At 45.9% G+C, this 23,485-nt stretch overlaps 1 protein-coding gene across 1 annotated transcript in view; it reads left to right on the top strand.

Moving 5' to 3' along the window:
* The window catches only part of LOC119456565 (NGFI-A-binding protein homolog), a 624,616-nt gene extending 601,405 nt beyond the window's left edge, over nucleotides 1-23,211 (top strand). Inside the window, exons 15-17 of the mRNA XM_037718396.2 lie at nucleotides 12,154-12,236; nucleotides 13,047-13,277; nucleotides 18,460-23,211. Coding sequence (XP_037574324.2) covers nucleotides 12,154-12,236; nucleotides 13,047-13,277; nucleotides 18,460-18,845 — 700 coding nt within the window. The 3' untranslated portion in view covers nucleotides 18,846-23,211. The remainder of the gene's footprint in view (nucleotides 1-12,153; nucleotides 12,237-13,046; nucleotides 13,278-18,459) is intronic.
* Nucleotides 23,212-23,485: the final 274 nt, after the last annotated feature.

A 23,485-nucleotide genomic window follows, 5' to 3' on the forward strand; every position in this document is an offset into this window, starting at 1 on the left:
GCTAAGTCAGTGTCCTTCACAAAAGTTAGCAGAGCTCGATTGGCCTGGCCCCATCGGGAAGCGCACCCCCTTGGAAATGGGCAATCGTCAAGGGTCGCATATTGCAGCCCAATAAGTCTATATTCCTTAATTAACAATGCGCGCTGCGCAACGAATGCGGGACACTCTAAAACGAGATGGTCAACAGAACAGACAATACATGTCTTTTCTCAAACGGCTATATTTGTACAGAACAACGAGGCCCAAGTGCTCCGCTCCTGTGACAAGGTCAGATGCTCGACACCTGATTTAAACGTGTCCTGGAGCACCGGTTATCAGACTTGGTGCTCATATGGTCTCGTAAGAGCCTTCTCTCTTTTTCCTCAGGGCACTCAAACAGCGTAAAGCGTGGTATGAAGGCGGCTCTTACCAGCTCTTGTGACCACCAAGCAGATGCAAGCTTCGAATTGCAAGTATAGCACGGCTGAAGCTCGCCGGTTTCCCATTAACGCTTTTTACTAGCATCGCCAAAAGCCTCGCAGCAGGCCTTACAGGTAAGCACTCGGCAGCCGCTCAATCTAAGAATCATTCGCACCAAATAGTTACTGTTATCCCATATGTGCACCACGTCGCACCTAATCTCAAAAAGCTTGTCAGCAGGGCAGGCATTAATTTGTTCGCCCCGTGAAACAAGTTACATAGGCTGTGCCAACAAGTCAATCGGGTGACCGAGAGCAAAAAATTAGTTCTAAAAGAAGTGCAGGCAGCGGTTTGTTGACTCTTGTGACCGGTGTAGTTTGCAAAATTACTCTTTCATGCAAGCGTCAATGACCGCATGCGCTAACACTCGAGCAAGGTTAACAAACAAGCTATAGATAGTCAATTACCATTGCATTGCAATGCATGTGGCTGCAGGCCGTCTTTTAAAGATTTGACCTGCTTGTAAAAACACTACAATGAACGCGCACGTCTTATTTCTGAAGCCTTTGATATCCATAATATAGTGACGACGCCTCTCCTCGATTTCACTCCTCCCGAAGGAGATAGCTTTCCTTTCTCGTTGATTGCAATTTATTGGCCCTGCGCAATTACTTTTCTTTTGGTTTTTCTGTTCTTTGCGATAGCGGTGGACTACATATATGCTGACTGAAACAATAAAAACACTTGGTTGTTAGTCAGCGATGTGGTCTGTGTCCTTCTCTTCGTCCTGTCGTTTAGCGCTGTTTTCTGCTCGTAATGCCACATAATGGTTTTCAGTAGTGGAAAAAAATCCTTTCCCGGGTTCTTAGAGCGTGGCTGGCTTATGAAGTTGCGTACTGCGCTGCGATTGAAAGAGAACAATGCCTGTTTCATGGCCGCTGGCATACCGGGTGAAATTCAAGGCCGCAGACGGGTGTGCAAGAAACGGGACAGGAAATGTTAGTGAGCGGTGATGGCTTTTCATGACGTTCGAAGTGGCACTATTACATCGTCTTGAGCACGTTAGGTAACCCTTATAACTGTAAAATAGGGAGTTGATACGTAATCGGTTCTAACTGTACCAAGGCATTACATACGCGGCACGGTATGAATTTAAAGGTGTTATAAAAGGAGCCTTAATTCTCACGGCCCATGTCAGGTGCCCGAAAATAACAACTATGCGCGAGCAGTACTCGGCTCTGCATAAGTAGCCCAGGTGTACTGGAAGGTCAACTGAGGCGTGATGTTACGCAGGTGACTGTAGTCGACGCAAAAGCGCCGGCTACCGCCCTTCTCTTGGCAAGAACAGCAGGGATGTTCGATGACGCCTTATCGACAGTGCATTGTACAAGTGTACGTTGGATGTGTGAAATTCGGTCGGACGGCAGTGTACAGGATCAGCGTTAGCAGCGTAGTTACGACAGGTAACACCCGGCGCTAGTGCGAAAGGACGATCAAATTAAGATAACATCCTACGATAAGACTAAGTCATCAAGCGCATGAACAAACGTCTTGCAAAGTTCGTCAGTGCGGGCAGATCGCACACGACGGCAAACATATAGTGCGCCATTCCCAGATGGGGTATAAATAGCCCAATGACATTCCTCATGGGATTGCATGCCTCGAGTAGTTAAGTAGAGAAAACGAGGTGTGGTTGCCGGTAATAATGAGCAATCTATGTTTGTGGCACAAAAGCTAACTTTAAGAAGAAAGCGAACATGTCCGTTTCCTCGTTTTTCCAATGACCATAAATATTGTCACACAGCAGTGACGTTGAAGAAAACAGCCGTAAAACTGCGAGTGACGAAGCTGATTCTTTATTTGGCGATCCTGTGCCAAGGAAAGAAACTCTACAACAAGAGCGGCGAGCGCAATCGTCGGTCGTCGAAAAACTGATGAGCGCCGAAACGCGTCGGCTTTTATACATGATTCTTCGAAGGTTCCAGAGTATTCCCTGGTGCCCGCGTGCCTTCCAGAAAGTTCGCGTCGCTCATACAATCAGACTACGTAAGCGTCGGTGACCACAGACGACGGATAGGAGCATCGATAACGTTCGAGAAGCTTCCGTTGCATGCAGGAACGTCCTGCGCTGAGCGATAACATTTAACATTTGTTAGCCGAAAAAAAGTGGTCACCGGTGAAAGATAAACAAGTACATGTGTCAAAATTGACAGCTATGCGCCAACCGTCGTAATATGCGCAAGTTAGTGAGGCATGGGTAAAGGCGTTTTTTTTTTTTTTTTTTTTTTTTCGAGCTATAGGGGAGGATTAGGACACGCAAGCACGGATGCTGTCGGGAACAGGCAAATATGACGTAAAAGTGGCGTATATTGCTTAAAGGACTGTTAGCGTGGGCAGGTTAGTACGCGTACTTAATTAAACCGAAAATGAGACACCCAAATGTAGCATTTGCTACAAAGGAAACCCATACGGGTTCCTCGAAAGCAAGCCTCGCAGTTGAAGAAAAATTCGTCCTGGTACCCGGGACCACCGCCTTTCCGGGGCAGCCGCTCTACCATCTGAGCTACCCGCCGTGGTTGCTCAGTGGCTATGGTGTTGGGCTGCTGAGCACGAGGTCGCGGGATCGAATCCCGGCCATGGCGGCCGCATTTCGATGTGGGCGAAATGCGAAAACACCCGTGTACTTAGATTTAGGTGCACGTTAAAGAACCCCAGGTGGTCCAAATTTCCGGAGTCCCCCACTACGGCGTGCCTCATAATCAGAACCCCATAAATTATTATTACCATCTGAGCTAACCAGATGGTAGAGGGGAGGATGGTAGAGGAACCTTGCGGATTCCTCCTATCTGCTAGCCGCCTGGTTAGCTCAGATAGGACGAATTTTTCTTCAACTGCGAAGCTTTCTTTCGAGGAACCCGTATGGGTTTCCTTTGTAGCAATTGCTACATTTGGGTGGATGTCTCATTTTCCGTTTAATTACTTCACTCCACCTAGCGGGTTTCCGCTGAACTATTACGTCATACGCGTACTTAAATAGAGAAACAGCGCGTGCGAGAGGACAAATATGAAGTGCAGCCTTCGTATCCTTTGGTTTGCCTGACTTGGACGCGTCCTCCTTAACGGTATGTTAAGTTAGCAGAGCAATCTGGATGCTGACTATTCGTTATGCGCAAAAAGCTTTGCACGATGGCGATCACCTCTGCGTAGCAATCACAGTGGTAGGAGGACGGCATTAAAATTCAAAATAAAGTCTGGATTTTGGGAACAAGAGTATCCGCCACGCTTAGAGAAACTGGCGGGGCTCCAATTGATATCGAAGGGTTAAAGAACACCTGGACTGAAAGAAAAGGTGGGTGGGGTCAGTACGCCCGTAATCGCTATCGAGCATGTAAATTGGAGGACCGCAAAAAATTATCATCCTGGCTCGTCAAGATCACGCTGCGCCACGCACTTTTGAAAAGCGTGAACAGGGCGCCGAGAAAAAAAAAAAAAAAAAAACCGGAGCAGCAGTGCGGACGAGCTGCTTGCTGGTGTGTGAGGGCAAGAACGAGCAGCTTGTCACGTGCCATCCGCGCTGCCAATCACTGCCTCCTCGCTGACGGTTCACCTCTGAACGATAGAAAGTTCGCTACGGTGTTTCTCCCTCCTGCGCGCCTTTTGATCGCCTGAGATGAATGGCGCTGTGCCCCTTCCTGTTGTCGCGTGAGAGCGCGCATTTGTTTTGAAATTTTATTTTGGCGTCAGATCGCGGTAGTATTGCGCCGCATTGTGAAAGTAGGAACAGGTTACTTACGGTTTCGTGCGACCAATTTCTTGCCTTTCTCTAACTATTATATTATATGAACACCCGGAGGAGTTTACAGATTATGTCATTTCCATGTGGTTTCTTTAGGGAAGTCTAAGGGATAGGCATGGGGACAGCACATTATATTACAAAGCAAAGTCCTGTAAGCATTGCGTTAATTCATATGAAGACGCGTTTATACCATTGACCACTCTCCGCACACAACATCACTTCCCTCTTGCCCATAAGAACATTGTACAGGTATAATATAGAAAAGAATGACAAAGGTAGATAAAGTAGTACACACACAGAAAAAGGCTTATTCACTTAACTACTACATAATACGTTCAAAAACGATGCGTATAAATAAAACAGATAATTTTTATGCCACATAAAACAGATTCTCTTCCATTGACACGACGATAAAGTTAAGTTCAAGTAGCGGTCACTACCAAATGAATAAGGTTGTGCAGAAGCGTGTGCCGAATTCAAACTGCAACATGGACAATTTTTTTTATTTATTATCATTAATATTATATGTCGTCCTTGAAGATTATCACTTTGATGTAACTATGTGATCTCTCATTATTACGTTTGTTACTTCTAGTAACAACCACGCGTGTTAAATGTGTGTTTATCAGCATTTTATGTCATGAATTTTTCTATACTTCTTTGAACATTTTTGTTCGTTGTTTATGCTGTTTATTTTTGTGCATGTTACCTATAATTTTTTTTGTGTGTATGCTGGCTTGTGTATGGGTCCCCAGGCACCTTCAAGCTGCGTTTGGCCGGCTTTAGCCTGGGGTGACCCCCAACTCTTATGTTGGAAATAAAATCATTTGATCGATCGATTGACTGGCCTACCTGAACCACAATAAAAATTACAATTTTCAGAGGAACATTCTCACAGATATTTTTACAGCGAAACTGCTAAGGCCGCAGTCTCAGATGGTCGTGTCAGCGTGTAAAAAAAAAAAAATGGGCTGTGGCTTAACTCAGTTATGCCTGGGTGTGCCTAGCGAGAGGTACGGGGAATCTTATTGTTTAGCTTGGTTCTCTATGGTTACATCTTAATCGTTTAGATTCGTACGTCTGAGTCTTTAGGTCTGGTTGTTACCTCTCGGTTAAGTTATGGTTACATTAAAGACTAGACATTTCTAAAGTGTAACGCATTTATTTTTGACAATATTCAAAATGCATGCATGCCGATCCAATGCACATCCGGAGGCAATCATTAGCAATCATGATTGGAAAACCGCTCAAGTTGTACCTATTCATAAAAGGGGTTCGAAAAGAGATGTCGCGAATTACAGGCCTATCTCACTAACATCTATCTCGTGCAAAATCATTGAGCATATTTTATATACCGAGATAATGCGTCATATAACAAATAATAATATGCTAACCAAAGAAGAACACGGGTTTCGGAAAGGTCTATCTTGCACAACTCAATTGAGTTTTACCATGAATTGGCATTCGGTGTTGACGATGGAGGGCAAATAGATTGTGTCTTTTTAGACTTTCGCAAGGCATTCGACAGTGTCACATCCACTTCTTACTAAACTTAAAATGTTAAATATTACCTCAAGTGTGCTCACATAGATTGTAAATTATCTTTTTCAGCGTTGACAATGTGTTGTTTTGAACGGTAAAAGCTCGGCCTACGCTGATGTGACGTCAGGAGTCCCACGGGGCTCAGTCTTAGGGCCACTTTTGTTTTTACTTTATATAAATGATATTTCTGTTGGTATCTCTTCGTGTATACGGTTGTTTGCCGATGATTGTGTTGTTTATAGGAAAATTAAGAGTGAAGAAGATGCTGCCATGTTACAATTAGACTTAGAATGTATTAATACTTGGTGTTCCACGTTGAAGATGAATTTGAATTTAAAAAAGTGCGTTCATGTATGTTTTACAAGACACAAGAAACGGATTGTAAGTCTTTACCAGATAAATAATACCCTCATAAAAAACGAACCTACATACAAGTATGTAGGTGTCACGTTATCTTCTGACTGCTCATGGTCTGCTCATGTGGATGACGTCATTGTAAAAGCTAGTAGGGCACTCAATTTTATGCAGAGGAACTTGAAATGTTCACAGTCAAACCTAAAGAAAACTGCTTACTTAACATGTGTGAGACCTGGTTTTAGAATACGCCTGCGCCGTCTGGGACCCCGCACAAAAAAACTTGATTGATAAACTGGAAAGAATTCAAAACCGAGCAGCTATGGGCGGAGAGAAAGCTGTACTCAAATGAAACACGAATTGAATTGGGAACGGCTTTCCTCTCGGCGGAAAAAGTTGAGACTAAAGTTTTTACACCTCATATTTAATAATAAGACTGGAATTAGCAGTGAAAGCCACTTGATACAACCACATTGTGTTTCTAGGCCTAATCACCATCCTCTTAAAATCCGCGAGTACGATGCCAGGACGAACTTGCTTGCGGATTCCTTTTTTGTCAAAACTATTGTGCAGTGAAATCAGCTTTGTGAAGAGCAAGTGTACTGTACGAATGAAGATTAGTTTTTTTTTCCCTCCTGCAACCCCCCTGCTATAACGCCTTCGGGCAATGCGGGGTAATTCTTGAATAAAGAATAAAGAAAAAGCTGCGAAATAAATGACGCACAACTGATGCCGAAGTTTACAATTGCGTTTGTTTACACATCGTAGGCAACCTCGTGTCTCTTGCAATGCTTATGTTTATGCATCGCACAGATGACAACTTTAATGTAAGTCACTGATTATGTTTAGGCAGTACATGCTCAGAAGCTATGTATGTTGAAAATGAAAACAGCGAATCTCTCTGATGCACAGGGTGCGACGTAGGAATATCAGCAGGACTAGGGCGATGCCTATGTAGGGCAGGACAGAGAAGCAAGACGCATGTGTGTAGCTTTTGTGTCTCATCGACACATTCTCGAGGAATGGCTCGGAATGGGCACAAAGCCTGCAATGACGGAGAGTGGAATAGCCCAAGTATACACATTTAAAAATGCCGCTTCATATCTTTTCATTAGATTAACGTGTTTTTCCGACCGTGAAAGAAGCCCGCGAATACACGCAAAGTGCCTGGAGCGGCCAGTCGCGCGGCAATTTGGACTGCATTCGCGGGTTTTTTCACGCTCGAAAAAACGTTTTTATGTAGCACGTATTGAGCAACGGAAAGCCGTGTCGGGAGTTTTTCATGTTCCTCTATAATTTTCTCTTTGACACTTTTCGTCTCATTATAATATTTCAGAGGTTGATAAATAATTAGAACTAATTGTGCGGGATGCAAAAAATAATCTGAGTATCTCCAAGCGACGGCAATTATGGGGTTACCTTGTCCAGCTACGTGGCATATTCTTAAATCACCGTATCAGTGCAGCGCAGCATTAAATCAGCATCACAGGATCCGGCGGTGAAACAGCTTATTACAGCCTGGTAGAAATACTGGGATATTACTGACGTTTTGGCCGGAGGTCGGTGTCCGGCCGAAGCGTCCGTAAAATCCCGGTTCTTGTATTCTTTGACGGCCGCGTTCATTCGAACGTCGCCAAAACTTCTTTTCGTGCTTCGCTTCCGTCCTTCTCACTGCTCCGGAAAGTGACCTGCCGTTCGGATGGTTTCTCTGACTCGGATGTCTTCTGGGAGGACCGAATCGACCGTCCTAATGCACCATTCTGATGGTGAAATAGGATCCTTGGATGGAACATATGACGGCAGCTCTCCGCCTGTAAACTGTCGAGGCAATCGGGGCCTCAGACTCTGAAGAAGGAAAAACTTGGGGTGAAAAGCGATAGTGATACTGCGCACAAAGAAACGCATAAAAAGAAGGAAACACATACGCGTTTTCAAGAGTGTGGAATGGCACTGCTAGTGAAATTGGATTTGATGTGTGCCGTACTTCCTACATGACTAAATGTGGTTATCCGTGAACTGACAAGTTGTGCTTGGGACGCTCACTTGTTGTTTAATTTGTTGGCGCTGAAAAAGCCAACTTCAGGCTGTGTGGTGACGCCAACTCTCTCTGAAATTAACAAAATCGTATGGGTGTTCTCCACATAAATATATTATTCTGAGTGTACTTCTGGCATTTATTTAATGTGGCTTTTCAATCAAGCACTTACAAAAAAATCGCAGTTTGAAACGTTTTTTCAAAAATAATTCGGGAGGCAAAGGGGTGAAGGTATGTGAACTCAAAGCAAATAAGTCTAGCTGCATCACATAACAATATATTCATTGACAACCTCAGGCACTACAACAATATATTTTATGGTTGCACACCTACTTACCTACAAAATGAGGCGTCTTTGGTGTAGCACAGCACTCAAAATTCAGAAGTAAACGAATGAAAAGTAACTGGTAGCCTAGCAAAAGGGACCCATGTGATCTTTTACTAATTCACGAGCAGGTAGCTTCACGCTCAGGTGGCTCATGATAGAGTCGGCTGTGCAAGAATCTTCGTCGAACATGGGTGGTGACCGTCATGTGTGGCGCCTCGACGAAATGCATGCACCAGTACGACAATACCTGCTTTCCTGTTCTTACTCATGCCGCATCAACCGATTAATCGCGATTCGATCGAAAAATTGGAGAGATAGAATTGCGCCGCACAAGGTACTTCTGGTAATATATATGCCTCCAGCGCTTGTCGAATGGGCGCCGCAGTGCTACAGTTGACCTATCGAGGGAGGGCCGGGCTTCCCCCTAGCCCGGCCTTCTAAGCACTGGACTTTAAGCACTGGATGCGTATGATATAAAAAGCAGATGCCAACTGATGATACAGTGAGATGCATTACAAAAAAGAAATATGAGTCAGTGAGAGGAAAGAATTTCTGGTTTTGATAAAGAGGTCCCTATTGCAAAAACCAGCGTCTTCCATTGTGGATCGATTCACTCTGGATCGCACTGCGGTGGCCGCTGCGCTGTGATTGACCAGCGAGATGGCTGGATAAGTCATAGTGGACGAGAGGCTGGTTTCACTGCTATGACGTTGGGGCGCACTTGTATGTGTCGTAAACGCACTCTCGGTGGAGTTCGCTGGTGCGTGCTGGAAACTGCGCTGGTTTCGTTTGTGCGCACACTGGTTCGAGCATGCAAGGAAGTAGAGGAGCTTTTACAATTTTATCGGCAGGTGCTCTCCTGTAGAAAATACCCGCCGGGGTGGCTCAGTCAGCTAAGGCGCTGCGCTGCTGAGCACGAGATCGCGGGATCGAATCCCGGCCACGGCGGCCGCATTTCGATGGAGGCGAAATGCAAAAACGCCCGTGTGCTTGCGTTGTAGTGCACGTTAAAGAACCCCAGTTGTTCAAAATTGATCCGGAGCCCTCCACTACGGCGTGCCTCATAATCAGAACTGGTTTTGGCACGTAAAACCCCAGAATCAATAAATCTCCTGTAGAAAATAGTGATTTATTTGGAGGTCATAAATGTCTATTTCGTGTCGCAGCTTGAAATAAAGGTGCGTCAGCTGCTTCGTTTATGCATGCATATATTATCTGACCCTGGGGACGTCATCGAGGGCTCATTGCTCAGCAGCAGTGCTTGTTGACATTTCGTTCTCGTTCACCGCACTTCTGATGTCAGTGACAGTGATGTGTTCCCGTAATTATTTTATTGCGATATCAATTATATGGACACTTCAACCGGATTTCTGCCATCGGCGTCACCGTTGTCGTCGCCGTCGCTGTCGCCGTGAGGTTCCCTATAGATAAAATCTTCGCCGCGTGCCGTATGCCCGAGCGGAAGCTTGCGGGGACGCGCGCTATCACGGAGAGCGAACGTACTCAATCTCCCGCGCGTAAGCAAGGAAGCGGGAAGCCAGCGCCAGAGGAGCGGGGGGGGGGGGGGGGGTGCGCACTTCTACTATGCCAACAACCGCGCTCGTCGCTCGCTCGCACCGTCGCTTATCTCCACATGGCTCTGACCTTTATGCGCCGTGCATTCGCCGCTCAGTTTCCGTTGAAGCGATAGACCGCACGTACCTTCGCCGCTGCTGCGGCGTATATATGCGCTTGCTGCCAGCGTTTTGACTGTCGTTGTCTGCAGTCATTCAGTGTGATCTATTCATGTTTGTTTGTGCGCGCTCACACCACGCTTGTTCAATCAGTTAGTAATAGTCCGGCCACATTTTCCAACGCACACTACACATGCAATGCTGCCCGGATCGGCAGTGCAGCGCTACAGGTGTGTCCCTTCGCACGCGCTGCCCACGTGAAGCGCTTCTCATCAACACCACCGTTTCACACGCGCCTTCTCGTGGTCATCGAGTCTCTCTTCATGTCGGTCTACTTACGCCGCAGCACACCTGCTTACTTAATCAGCTCATGTTTACTACAATTCATATTGCTACCAAAGCCGCTCACCTTACATCGTATGACATTGCTGTGTTGCTATCGCATTCATTGCTTCGCCCTTAGGGCGAAACTGCGACATTTTTTTAGAAGTTTTGACGTCAGCGCAGATGAGATCGCTCACCACTCGTGCACCTGATGATTTCGCTGTGCTCGGTTGCGATGCCCGCTCAGCGCAGGAACGGGCGCCCGAGCGCTGCGCTCTAGAGGGAATGAATGATGCGCAACTTGATTGTTTTTATTATATGAAGACAGCTTTGTGTACGCGCATTTTGTTTGCTGTCCAGCAAATGCCCGCCAAGTAAAAAGCCAGGCTAGAGACACCTTTGATGAAGATGATGTGACGTGTATGGGTGTCAGATGCTTCCTTTTATTGTGAGAACATTGAGCTCGTCCTAAAGCCCGCCAAAGAATATCTGGCGTAATCCGCACAGTGAGCGGGGCATGATTTAGGACATGCTTCGGCGTAAAACCTTAACTGACGTGAATCTTGGCCTAGTCAAGTCATGGATAATAATAATAATAATAATAATAATAATAATAATAATAATAATAATAATAATAATAATAATAATAATAATAATAATAATAATAATAATAGTTATGGCCTCCAAGCAGTGATGGGGGAGAGAGAGAAAAAGCTAGACCTTTGAATTAGTTTAATACGTGGTGACCAGAGGTTAGTTTACCGCAGATTGACATTGAAAAAAGCAGGAAAGTAGTTACAATAAAATAAGCAGCATATATATATATATATATATATAGATAAAACTAAATCTAAATACTGGCTATATTAGTCAGTATACAGCATCTCACAGTAAATACAGTTGTAGTTGTTTAGGTAGTTGAGCAACCGCTTTCCGATGACATTGCTAAAGGAAGAGTGAATAAAGATAAAACGATAAGAAAGAACTTCGCCCTTTATTGATAACCGGAATAAGTTCGATATGGTTGGAAGCATTCCAGGTGGCCATATACGAATAATGGTTATGCTACGCGGCCCATGGGTGATACATATAACGAGTTTTACATCATGACGCGCAAGGATATATAAATCATGTCTGCTTGTGTAACACTCTCTTTCATCGATGCTGTCGAAGCAGAACAAAAAAAAAAAAGCTTCTCTCGTCGGTTGCAAACTGCCCACCTCGCCACACTGCACAAATGTGCAGTTTGGCGGGTTGCCGATGAAGGCTGGCGGCTGGCTTTGTGAACCGATCAGCGCATACGTAACAAAACCCGACTCTTTAATGTAATAGACAGTAACTACACGAAGAAAATAATGACCGTCAAGTTGAGCGTGCAATGCATGTCTGACTGGAAAGGGCCTCATGGCGCGTGGGCAGGACAGTTCTTCACTCGGAATGGGCGCACAAGTGCGTTCGGTGTGTTACAGAATGCGTGTGTTATGCGCGAGCAGAAGCAGAAGCAGTTTAGATGCAATAAACCCCAATGCTTTTTGTTTTGACTACCACGACACTTTTACCCAGTGTCTCGTACTTGCAAGTCCGTAGACGACGAGCTCTCAGCACACCTGGATTAACATGCACGAACGAAATGTCGCTCATAAAACAGCAGAATCCATTTGATACTTTCCTCAACCCATTCAATGCTTTTTTTTCCCGGCAGGTACTGTAGCAGCGCCGCCAAAGCCCAGTACGGCCGATTGTCCTCCTGTTCAGAACAAGACAAAGCGGACACCGATGACACTGGTGAGTTGACCTTGCGCTCCTGCTGTAGCGTGGCGATGCTGACAAAAGCCTGGTCTAAACACCAACGCTGGCTTCTGCAGTACACCCGAGATAAAGAAGCCAGGAAATACATGACGACTCCGACGCAGCCGACGGGTGCCACGGTCGCCTGGCGCAGATCTTCCGGTGCGGCTCAGCTGGATGGATGCGCGCAATTGAGGAAGGGCGCGTGGGCATTTGTAGCGCGTGTGTACCGCAGCTCTGACAAATGGGGTGGTCGAATTTATGCTTAATGCCTTGAATTGGGGCGTTATTAGGGAGAGCGAGGTTCTTATCGGATGAGAGATGTAGCGGAAGGAGCATGCGGAATTCCCGACCTGTCTCACTGGAGCGCGGAGTTGCTTGCGGTGCTCAGACCGACAAGGTTCACGAATATAGACTTCGGAGTGGCGCGATCGGTATGTCAAAGCAGGCTAGCGAAATTACTTGCTTATATTATTTTATCCCCTGGTGAGAGCAGCTGTGACGAATTTCCAAACATCGAAAAAAGAACGTGCAATACAACGGCCATTTTTCCTTTATCGGATAGTTCGAGGAAGATGACTTGCCCGGCTATTGGCGTGTAGATATGATAAACATGGTGGACATGACATCATATCACAAAAGTTCTGTCGAAGGATGTCGTTGGGATGGTTAAAGTGAATGTTTATTGTTTTTATTTTCTTGCTGCAGGCTGCTTGCGCATGAATGTATCGAACACGTACGCCTCCTGTTGCTGTTTTCTCGTAGCTGTGCCGATTTACTGATATTGTGCGCCCTGGTTGTACGCAGATTCGCAGTTCTCAGCATACAGCAACAACTCATCGCCGACACTGAGTCATGACGCACATGACTCACCATCTCAAGACTCGAACCAGTCGAGCAACCTAGCTTCCTCTCAGCAGCATCAGCAGCAGCCTCCGCCGAGCGCTGCAGACGTTTTCAACATGAAGATGGCCAGCGTTAAGAAGACATCGGCGCAAATTACCAAGCAGCTTGTACAGGAGACGCTTATGGACGAAGGTACGCGCCTATTCGGTCTTTAAGATGTGGTTAGAGAAGAAAAAAGTGGGCCACTCTATTCCAACGGTGCGGCCTCTTTATTAACATTGCGCATTTCCTGTTGGTCAAAGAATGTTTTTTTTTTCTATTTTCCGTACACGGGAATGATTAAGGTAGTGTTGTTACTGTGTTCCGTGTGCATGTTACGTAGCGCATAATGTTGGTAGTCGCGTGACATGGTGCGTATTCAGTGGATGCAGCCAATGTCATCAGCATCGCATTTTATTCTTTCGATAACTTTTTTTATGTACATGCGCTTCCTTTTCATCTTCCGTTCTTTGCGCACCCTGTGTAGGGTAGTAAATGATGTGTTTCTCTTACCTCCCTCCTTGCCTGCGCTATCTGATTTCTCTATTTCTCTCTGAGCTGGTACATCCGGAATCATGGCACAGTAATAAAAGTAATAATGATAACAAAAAATGGCAAGAACCTACTCACGACGACTGTCGACGATATTGTATTGGCATTGAATCGATACAGCGACACGCCACCGTCGAAGCCAGTTATGTATGAGGCTGCACTCGCGCCTCCCTAAGAACACTGGGCGCCACCTAGCGGCATAGCCCCGGAGCTGCGCGTGACCTAAGAAATTCATGGCAGGCTAGTGCGTGCAAACGCTGAGAAATATGTCATGCGGCGACCAGCTCCTCTCTCGCGCCTTTATAATGACGATGATGATTTTTTTTTTCGTATCTCCTTTGAAACGGGGCGGTGACAAGTAATCACCTAGCCTGCTTAGTTATTCAGATATGTTATACGTGCTTTTACAGCAAAGCTGTATATGACTCGGATCCCGGCATTTCTTCGTCTCCGTCGGCAGAACAGTAAACAGAAAGCTATCTCACGAATTGAAGCGACAAGTGCCCATCTCTATTGGAATTACGCGTGCAAGACACCCCGGTGTTCGTTTCAATAAAGAAAAGTACAAGTGTCAAAAGCACATGATAGATAAGGTGCGTTCGAACAATGCGAAGCACGTGGCCATCGCCGCAGCTACTTGCCGTGGCCGCTTTTTGGCGGCAGCGTGCACAGAGCCCGCTTGCCGCATCGCGCGTTTCTCAGCGTTCGCACGCACCGACGCATCCGCGGCGGCGCTAGGTAGCGCTCAATGTTCCTAGGAAAGCGCGAAAGAGGAGTCCCGCTGTAGTACACGCCTCTTACACACCTCGTTTCGATGGTTGCAATACGTTGGGTCGCTATGTTGATTCAGTGCTAATGCATTATTGTCGACAGTCATCGTGAGAGGGGTCCTGCCGTAATTTTTTACAGCGAATCTGTTAAGGGCTAGGTTCCAGGGAATCGCGTCCGTGTAGTAGACCGCCCGGCGTGTACAACAATTCATATGCGTTAGAGCATTGGCTCGAACGTCGTCTTCTGATGCAGCTGGCTCGTTGGCTCGTGCTCGTTCTCAGCACGCGCTCGTGCCACTGCTCCCGCGTTCGTCGTCGTCGTCGTCGGCTTCAACAGCTGGCTGTGTTGCCGCTACTTGTTCCAGCGTAGAATATCACTTCTATTTGGTCGTCGTAATGGGGAGGCTGCGTTTACGGGGGTATGAGCCATTGCTTAAGGGGGTATGAGCCATTCATTGTCTTATCGTAACGCGCAGACTTAATTTTGAAGCAATTTAATTTCGAAGAATCGCAAGCGGCGATGGCGGGCGAATGCTGCTAACCCCGCCGCTGAGCAAACTCGAGACATCGAACGACAGGGACAATGGCGGACTGACGGCACATCATCAGTGACGTCGTTCTCTCCGTCGCAGCCGAACGTGTGTGTAACCTCATAATTGAGAAATACTTTAATGAACCCTCGGGACTAACCCAGTGCTAAACATCGGGGCCGCACGTTTCAACTTCGCTGGTCAACCATCTTCACGGAGTGGAAGGGCCGACGAAATTTGTTAACAATACGTGCGGAGTCAAGAAAGAAAAACTTCAGGTGCGCCACCCCGGTACCAGTTGCTAACTAGCACTTGGTAGATGGTTCATTGTCGCACTTGTCTGCTGTGTCCAACGTGTCGTTAGTTTTACTCCGTTTCACTCACCTCATTGTAAGCTGAAAAACCACCTACTAGCACACTTTCTCGCTTCACAAACTCGAAACAGGAAGTTCAATTATGAGTAAAGACTGGATATTGGCTGATGAATATTTGTCCTAGTGCGTCAGGGCCCCACCCTTAAGAGCATGCATGAGCACGAATTGTCGGTTAAGAAGCGGCTATAGCATTGATATTACAGTTTCTATAAATGCTCATTCCTGTCCTTGCTGTAAATAAATGTCCTTTTTCGCTTTTAGTGCCAGAAAATGCTTTTTGTGGCCCCCTTTCTGTTTCAAGAGCACATTTGGTTAAATCTCAGTAGATTTTGCAGACGCTATTGCTAACGGCAACACACTTGGCAATGTGACCTCTCTAATAAACGCTTCCGTTGTCAAAGTTAGTTGAGTATTCGAGGGCTGTTCACCATCTCGGTGACATTGCCTAGCAATTCCAGAGAAAACGATGACCAAAATTTTGATTCTTCTGCAGCGTGCTACTCTGCAGGCGAGAGTTTGAGATAGAAAGGCGCCGCGTGAAGAAAAAAAAAAGATATGGTGTAAACTGGGTTTGAAAGACTGCTGAATGCACATTGCGTTGCGCAATCTACATTAGGTGGTATTTTTTGGCCTGTGTGCCTATTTTGGCGGTTCATCTAAGCTCTGTAATATGTTAGCAATAAACTCTGCCCCTCAATTTTCCTTGTCCTATTATTTTCATTTAATGAAGTGTTGGAAACCGAGAAAGTGTAACAGTGGGGTTGAAGAATTATATGCAGAAGACAACGATATGTTCAATAGCCTGGCAAGAGAACAAGAATTCAGGATCGCCAGTCGGCCTCTAGAGTCTGTAAAGGGGTACGTTTATATAAGTCAGTTACTCACAGGGGACCCTGATCATGAGAAAGAAATTTACAGAAGAATCAAATTGGGTTGGAGTGCATGCGGCAGGCATTACCAAATCATGACTGGGAGCTTACCACTGTCGTTGAAAATAAAAGTGTACAAACATTGCATTCTACCGGTGCTAACATATGGGGCAGAAACTTAGAGGTTAGCAAAGAAGCTCGAGAACAATTAAGGACCGCACAAAGAGCGATGGAATGAAAAATTTAGGCCTAACATTAAGAGACAGGAAGAGAGCGATGTGGATCAGAGAGCAAACGGGGATAGCAGATATTCTAGTTGACATTAAGAGGAGAAAGTGGAGCTGGGCAGGCCATGTAATGCGTAGGATGGATAACAGAATGATAGGATGGAGTTACAGAATGGATACCAAGAGAAGGGAAGCGCAGTCGAGGACGGCCGAAAACTAGGTGGGCTGATTAAGTTAGGAAATGTCAGGTGCAAGTTGGAATCAGCTAGCGCAAGACTAGGGTAATTGGAGGTTGCAGGGAGAGGCCGTCATCCTGCCCTAGACATAAATATAGACTGATGATGATGATGGCAAGGAGATGCATCCACTCCTGTGCTCGAATATCTGATAGACAGAGAAATACACTGTGAAGAATAGAGTCATAGCGATGTGCAAAATCACTTAGGAATTCTTGTGCGTAATTCATAACGGAAAACATACCTGCCGCGCAATGACGGATGTTTAATGCATTCGACGTCCGTGCCAGCAAATGTCGAAGAAGTTTGTGCAAAGGTGCAGTTTGTGTTAGCTCAGAAACGGTCTTCCCAAAGAGATTTGGGTGGCTCTTAGAGGAAAATATTCAAGGAAGACCTATATTTGTGAAGCCGTCAAACATACCAAAATCTAAAGCGGTCCATTCACCTCTTTTGATGATGAGTGCTCGTGTTCAGCCTGCACGTTTATTCTGAGTGGGAAAATGAGCATTCTTGAACATCAAAACCTAGAGAAGGTAACTATGTGTCACTCGTCTTAAAACGTTTACAATATTTGTGAACGTGTAATTTTTAGTGCTTCTTTTCGTACTAGATGATATTTGTTGACTTAAATTCATAATTTTGATTTTTTACCTTGGCACATTAGCCGTTTTTCTGTATTCATGGAGCATTTTGTATTATTTGTTTTTGCTCCAGTTGGTGGGACATTGTAACCAGGAAAATTTGGCTAGTCCTACAAAAAATCTATTAAGCGCGTTGCAACACGCGGATTGACAATAAATTGGCAGCGCACTCTTCTTTCGGAGACTATTGGTAACGGTAATACGATTAGCATTCTTTCTTGCGATGGAGGTGTAATTAGTTATGATACGTGAAGAGGTTTCTTCAGCGCGCATCCACCTGCGTTCTTCCAATTGCTTAGCGGTCATAAGGAGCTTCTCCAGGCGTGGCATGGCGGACAGCAGTACGCGATGCTGCTTGCGACCCAGGAGTGTTCTTCGAACTCGTGCTGATGCCTGCGAACCCCCGGTGTCTAGCGCGGAGGTTTGCTGTTTTTTGAACTCAATTTTCTTTTTTGGTCAGCGGCAAAGATAGTTCAGAGTTTGGATGCAAGCAAACCCCCATTTTCCGCGACCCCGTTAAACTGTCGGTGTCGGACGCCCAGCCGCCGCCAGCATGTCGAGCGGGAGCAGGCCGGTTGGTACCATAAAGGCTCCGGGCCATATTACACCAGCGCTGGGGCGCGTCCTCTATCCGGCCGAAGCGCGCTTTTGCTAGAAAAAAAAAACGATTAGAAACATAGGCAGCAGAAATTGCGTAGTTCATGTATTAGAATGCATGTAATAGTTGACGGACTCAAACACCACCTGAAATGAGCCGTTTATATAATAGTGTGGATTTCTGACCTTGAGGTGGTTACGGCTGCGGAGCGCTTGGTGGCAGAGCCAGAAATGTTAACACGTGTGTGAGAAATTGCAGCGTATAATTGAACGGCGCGCGATGCGTGCTACATGTCCTCCTTTGCCCATTGCCACCCGCAGTCTTTATTTGTGTGATGAAAAGCTAGATTGTCCAATACTGGGACTAAAGTATTCGATTGGTACAATTTGGCGTGCGACCATTGATGCGACAAGTCTCTCCAAGTTCAAATTTCTTCCGTCAGATTCCAAAAACCTTGTAGTTTTTCAGGAGCTAATCACGTGCTGTCCATTTGTGTTCTGGTTTACTTATTGGCAAACGGGTGTTTACGTGCTCGCAGGCCTCCGTGTCATCAAAGAGCTGGCGTCGCAGATCAAGTCTGAGGAATCGAGTGCCACCAACAGCCACTGTGCCACGGACCTGTCTTCGCCGCCAGCGCCACCGCCACGGCCGCGCGGAAGACCTCCCAGGCTGGACCGGGGCGACTACGTGGGCACGTCCCGGATGGTCCAGGGGGCTCCTCCGCCCCACCCGTCCCTGCAGAATGGCCACGACCGACCAGGCAGCAACGGACTCGACCTGCACCACCCCAACGGCCTGGCAGCGCCGCCGGCCGTGGACGAGGCAGCCGATGCCGAGAACAGCCTGAACGCGCTGCTCGCCCTCTCCCAGAAGAGCTTGATGAAGCAAGAGCCCGCGTCACCCGCCACCATCAAGATGGACTAAGGCCAGTTTGTATGAGGCGTGGCAGTGACATGACGCCATACGCGATGACGCCTGTCCCTGGAAGTCATTCGTGTAGCATCCTGACAGGTTCTTTTTTTTCCCCCTCAAATGCCAGGAATCGATATTACGTGACACTGAGCCAGATCCGCCGTCATTCTGAGTTACGTGCGGTTGCTGCCGCACTTTACACCGTGGCACGCCAACGTGGGCGCAGAATGTCTATAGCCATTGGTCGATGAGGCGTGCCTGTCCTCCGTCCTGTTCGGCCAGTCCTTCCCAGGTCGTTGTTGCACAAGGTGGCTTCTGTCATCCAAGAGAATTCGGCCGTTATATTTTGTGCTTGACAATGTTATCGGGTACGTGAGTGGTGGCTAGTTTTTGACTACCTGTTTTGTGGTGTATGGCTCGAAATTGGAATTGACTAGTAAGAGCTCTATCAAAAGAAATGTCTATACACGCTGATTACAAATCATAGAAGCGTGCACACTTAAGGCGTCACGGAGTTATGATAAGGCTGTGAGGTCCGTTGTGAGGCCGCTGCGCTATATGCTTACCAGTGCCGCACTAAAGCCTCACAGTTGGCATCACAATCTAATATCAACGTAGTGGTGCCTTAAGTTTATCCGTCAAATGGCTCTAGGAAGACTGTGATGGATTCGGTTTGGTGACAGACTGCATGTTAGAAGGCCATGTCATAGAAGCACTGACGTGCTCTGCCATTTGTCTGCGTAAGAACATGGTGGCAGAATGCCTGTCGTGGTGTTGCGGTGACATGCTGGAGAACGCCTTCGAATGGGCAAATATGACGCGTTTTCCATGACAGCAGTGATGAATTCAGGAGCAGCGACTGCGTCGGGCAACTAACTGCCGTGGATTGAGCAGAGTTTCATCCCTGACAACATCGAAAGCGTCCGGGGCATTGCCGTAGCTCTTAGCCTAACAGCCATCAAATGACCTCGCATAAGGTGCCATACACCGCAAGTCGACTCGCTTCACAGCCAAAGCCTGCCATGGAAGCCGTGCAGGTTTTCGAGCTACTGTCATGTGCTGGTGCCGTGCACTGGCTAAATTTACGCTCTGATTGTAGTGTGGCGTTCACTGGGCTGGCAAGCTGCGCTATTCAGCATGGTTGCGGACTGCGCGGTGGGCACAATTGGATGCTGACATTCCCTGTACTGGAGGAACAGGGATGCTGACATTCCCTGTTCCTCCAGCTCTTTTGACGTGCCAGTGTTACCTCTAAACTGCTTACTATTCGGGGATCCATGAATATTTCGTATGAGGCATGCAGTTGAGCATATTTCTCAGCTTAAAGGACATTATGTAGAAATTGCAGCCCTTGTCCTGAGCAAGTTTATTCATGGACAGCTAAATACTAGCGCCTATGTCCGCCCCTCGTGCTTTGTGTTATGTTCTGTTAAGAATGAAAGCATGATGGTAATGACCACTGCAGCAGTGTTCTGTGGACTAATTCTCACTGCTCTCTAGCCAAATGTCTTGCATGACGTCATAACGAAGGTAACAGCATGCCAAGAAACTCAATGCATTGTTTCCAAAGCGGACAATGCGAAACAAAGTTTGTGGTATTTACACAAACCTGCACCATTCTTCTGATTCCTAATTTGCTTAGTCGGCTTTAGTGAATCTCTCGTAACTAATAAGTAATTTAATGATATTTTCCGGACTACATCGAATGGTCTGTGCCGCAGCAGCAACTGTGGCAAAACAGATATCGGAATGCTTTTTGATGTGGTGCATTGCTCTACGTTTGTGTGCTTTTTTAGCGTTCTGGCTTTCGCGTCTTTCATGCGCCTTTGAGCAGGCCAGTGAGTATGCGAAGGTTCTCCGTTTGCCCGTAGCCGTTTTTTTTTAATTGAAAACGTGCAACAAGAAGTGCGGGCGCTGATCTTGCATGCTTTGGTATGGCCTCACGAGAGAGCTGTTTGTTGGTGCCGCCGTTCACCTTCATTATAAGCCAGGCCTCCTGAGCAATTGCGCGATCCTTAGGTTTTCCTGTTTCGACGTTCTCACGGTGATTCATGCAGGACGTGGTGTAAATACATTTGTGCAAGCTTATCTTCATTCCTCAACTTGTGGAAAAGACTGAAGGAGGCAGCGATTCCTAGCCGTGTTTAGTGTCCGCACCAGAGTAGGGTATCCTCCCAATATTCTGTTATTAGATTGAATGGCACTTGTTCAGCAACGAAGTTGCGAGGATGACCAGGCGAAAGAGCTGCAGGGGAACCTGGCCACCTCATACACAGTGCAGCTTCGTAGCTGTTGACCGAAAGCACGGGTTTCACACAACGCTCCTAACAAAAAAAAATCCATACAGAAAACCACAAAAACCACAATCAGATTGCGGAAACGAATGATCGTGGAAAGATTGCACACAGCATTTTTAAACTGGTATAATAGAGATGAAACAAAACAAAACATGAACTTGTCACGGAAGCAGAGCCCACTGTACAAATATTTCGCGTATGTTTTTCATAAAGGCAGCACAAATACATCGAGACCATTTTCTTTGTGCAGTTGGTTCAACTGTGTCGGTAAACAAAACCTAAACATATGGCGGTCGTAGGCTGACAAACGTTGTAAACGGAGATAGGCGTCTGTGAAGATGACAGTTTGTTAACGTATAATCGTTTTTAATTCTTGCTTCTCTATATGAGCGACAACGCCTATAGCTGAATAAATATGCAATTTTCATTACCCTAAGACTTGAGAATACGTGATCTCTTTTGCGATACTGTAAATTTATGCATGTTTTCCATTGAAGTTGTTGCCCAGACGAGAATTCCGTATCGAACTAAAGAAGAACACTTTGACTTATTTGAAAGCATAATAATAAATGTAGGGAGATGATTCCCCTGGCGACCCATAACACCTATAGCTCTAGACAGCTTATTAACTAAGTGATATACATGGCAGTCCTCTGTCATAGTTTCAGAGAAATATGTGCCAAGTGATTTGTATGGTGGTACTATTTCCATTTGAGTATTGTCTAAACATAGGGCGATAGTTGGAACTGTTTGTTACGATGGTGAAACAACGCGGCCTTCGTTTTTTTTTTACATTAACCGTAGGATAATTGTTTATCGCCCATATATGTATGTCTGCCAACGCTTTATTACCTCGATGTGACATTTCAAACCCTGAGTCACCTTGCACTGAGTCATGTGCAAGGTGACTCCAACACTTAATGGTAAACCGAGCAAGCATCATTGGAATGAGGGGTAATACTTATTAAGAAATGGTCTCTCTCTCGAACACAGAGCGCGTTGAATTGCTGGCTGACGTGGGAATCGCTTCTTTCAATGAAATAGGATTATATTTGTAGCCGAATGTCCTCGTTTTTCAAATGCTGATGCCTATATTGTTCAATAGGAGCTCGCAGTCATGCATGCGGGAGTGGTTGTGTAAATAAAATGGTGCTTGCTTTTTTTTTCATTATGTACTCGGTAAAGAAAGGCCACTGATATGAGCTTATTTTTTGACACTAGTGATTTCTACGTAGCTGTACTTCGTCTTGGGCTAGTTTGTGAAACACAGGCTTTTACAAGAGAGGCCCAAATAATACGCATGCACAGATGAGGTATATACAGGAGGCGCTGAGCTTGCTTATATACTTCAACTGTGTATGTTCGTTGAGCCTCTTCTTCTACCAGCAATTTCTACGTTAGCCAGTGAATCGCTGAGACAGTGCGGTTTCCTTTATAAATGTTTGATTTAATTCAATTGTCTTTATTCCCCATAAAGAGAGAAAGAAAGACACAGGGAAAAAGCTAATGGAAAAGTTTGCTGGACAAAAAGTTATGTTAACAGCTTGACAGGGCCGTGGAAATCGCACGAAGCAGATGTCAGACAAGACGACAGACATGATAACGCAGAACTTTCAAATAAAACAAAAAAAGCACTGGCCGCTACATATCTAGCTTCGCCATGTGTCTACATATTATGCATTGAATTACCAAAAATAACATCTCATTTTCAATGCACTTGGCCTGCTCGGTGTAATCATTCTTTTCCTTATAACCATTGTTTGTGGTTCTCGTGCTTGGCGTGTTTTTTAATCAATATTTAGTAATAAAAATTTTGTTGCGGCTCAACGCTAGTCCCATGCACTTCTTTTTAACTCCATCGATTAGTCTGAGAAGCAAAGGCGCGTCCTTCTAGTCTAATGATAATTCTAGTCCAGCCTGTGGTCGAGGAACCGGTGAATAACCGCGCCTGCAGGACGCCGCACCCTCGAACTTTGCACCTCTGGGTCGCAATATTGTCTACCTCGACGTGCACGTGGCTTGAAGTGCTCATGTAGAGGTAACTTCTGCGTTTGCACATACATCTCATTATGAATACAGGTCGCACTACCGATACCTTTTTTTTTTCAGATCAAGGATTGGTGAATGTCGACATGCATCATGTTAGAATACAATGCTGGCGCAAGGACCCAGAAAACTAGGTTACAATTAATGGCACAAACAAAGGATCGAAGTTTACTGCAATACGGACGAACGTTAGAATAAGAATAAGAAGGACGTTAGGAGTTCTCACATGAATGCAGCTAAGAAATTCAACATTCACAAATGTGGTCAAACTTGGTTATACATGGCAGATATCAATAAGTAGCTGCATAA

The sequence above is a fragment of the Dermacentor silvarum genome, chromosome 6 (assembly GCF_013339745.2).
Source record: "Dermacentor silvarum isolate Dsil-2018 chromosome 6, BIME_Dsil_1.4, whole genome shotgun sequence".
Classification (NCBI taxonomy): domain Eukaryota; kingdom Metazoa; phylum Arthropoda; class Arachnida; order Ixodida; family Ixodidae; genus Dermacentor; species Dermacentor silvarum.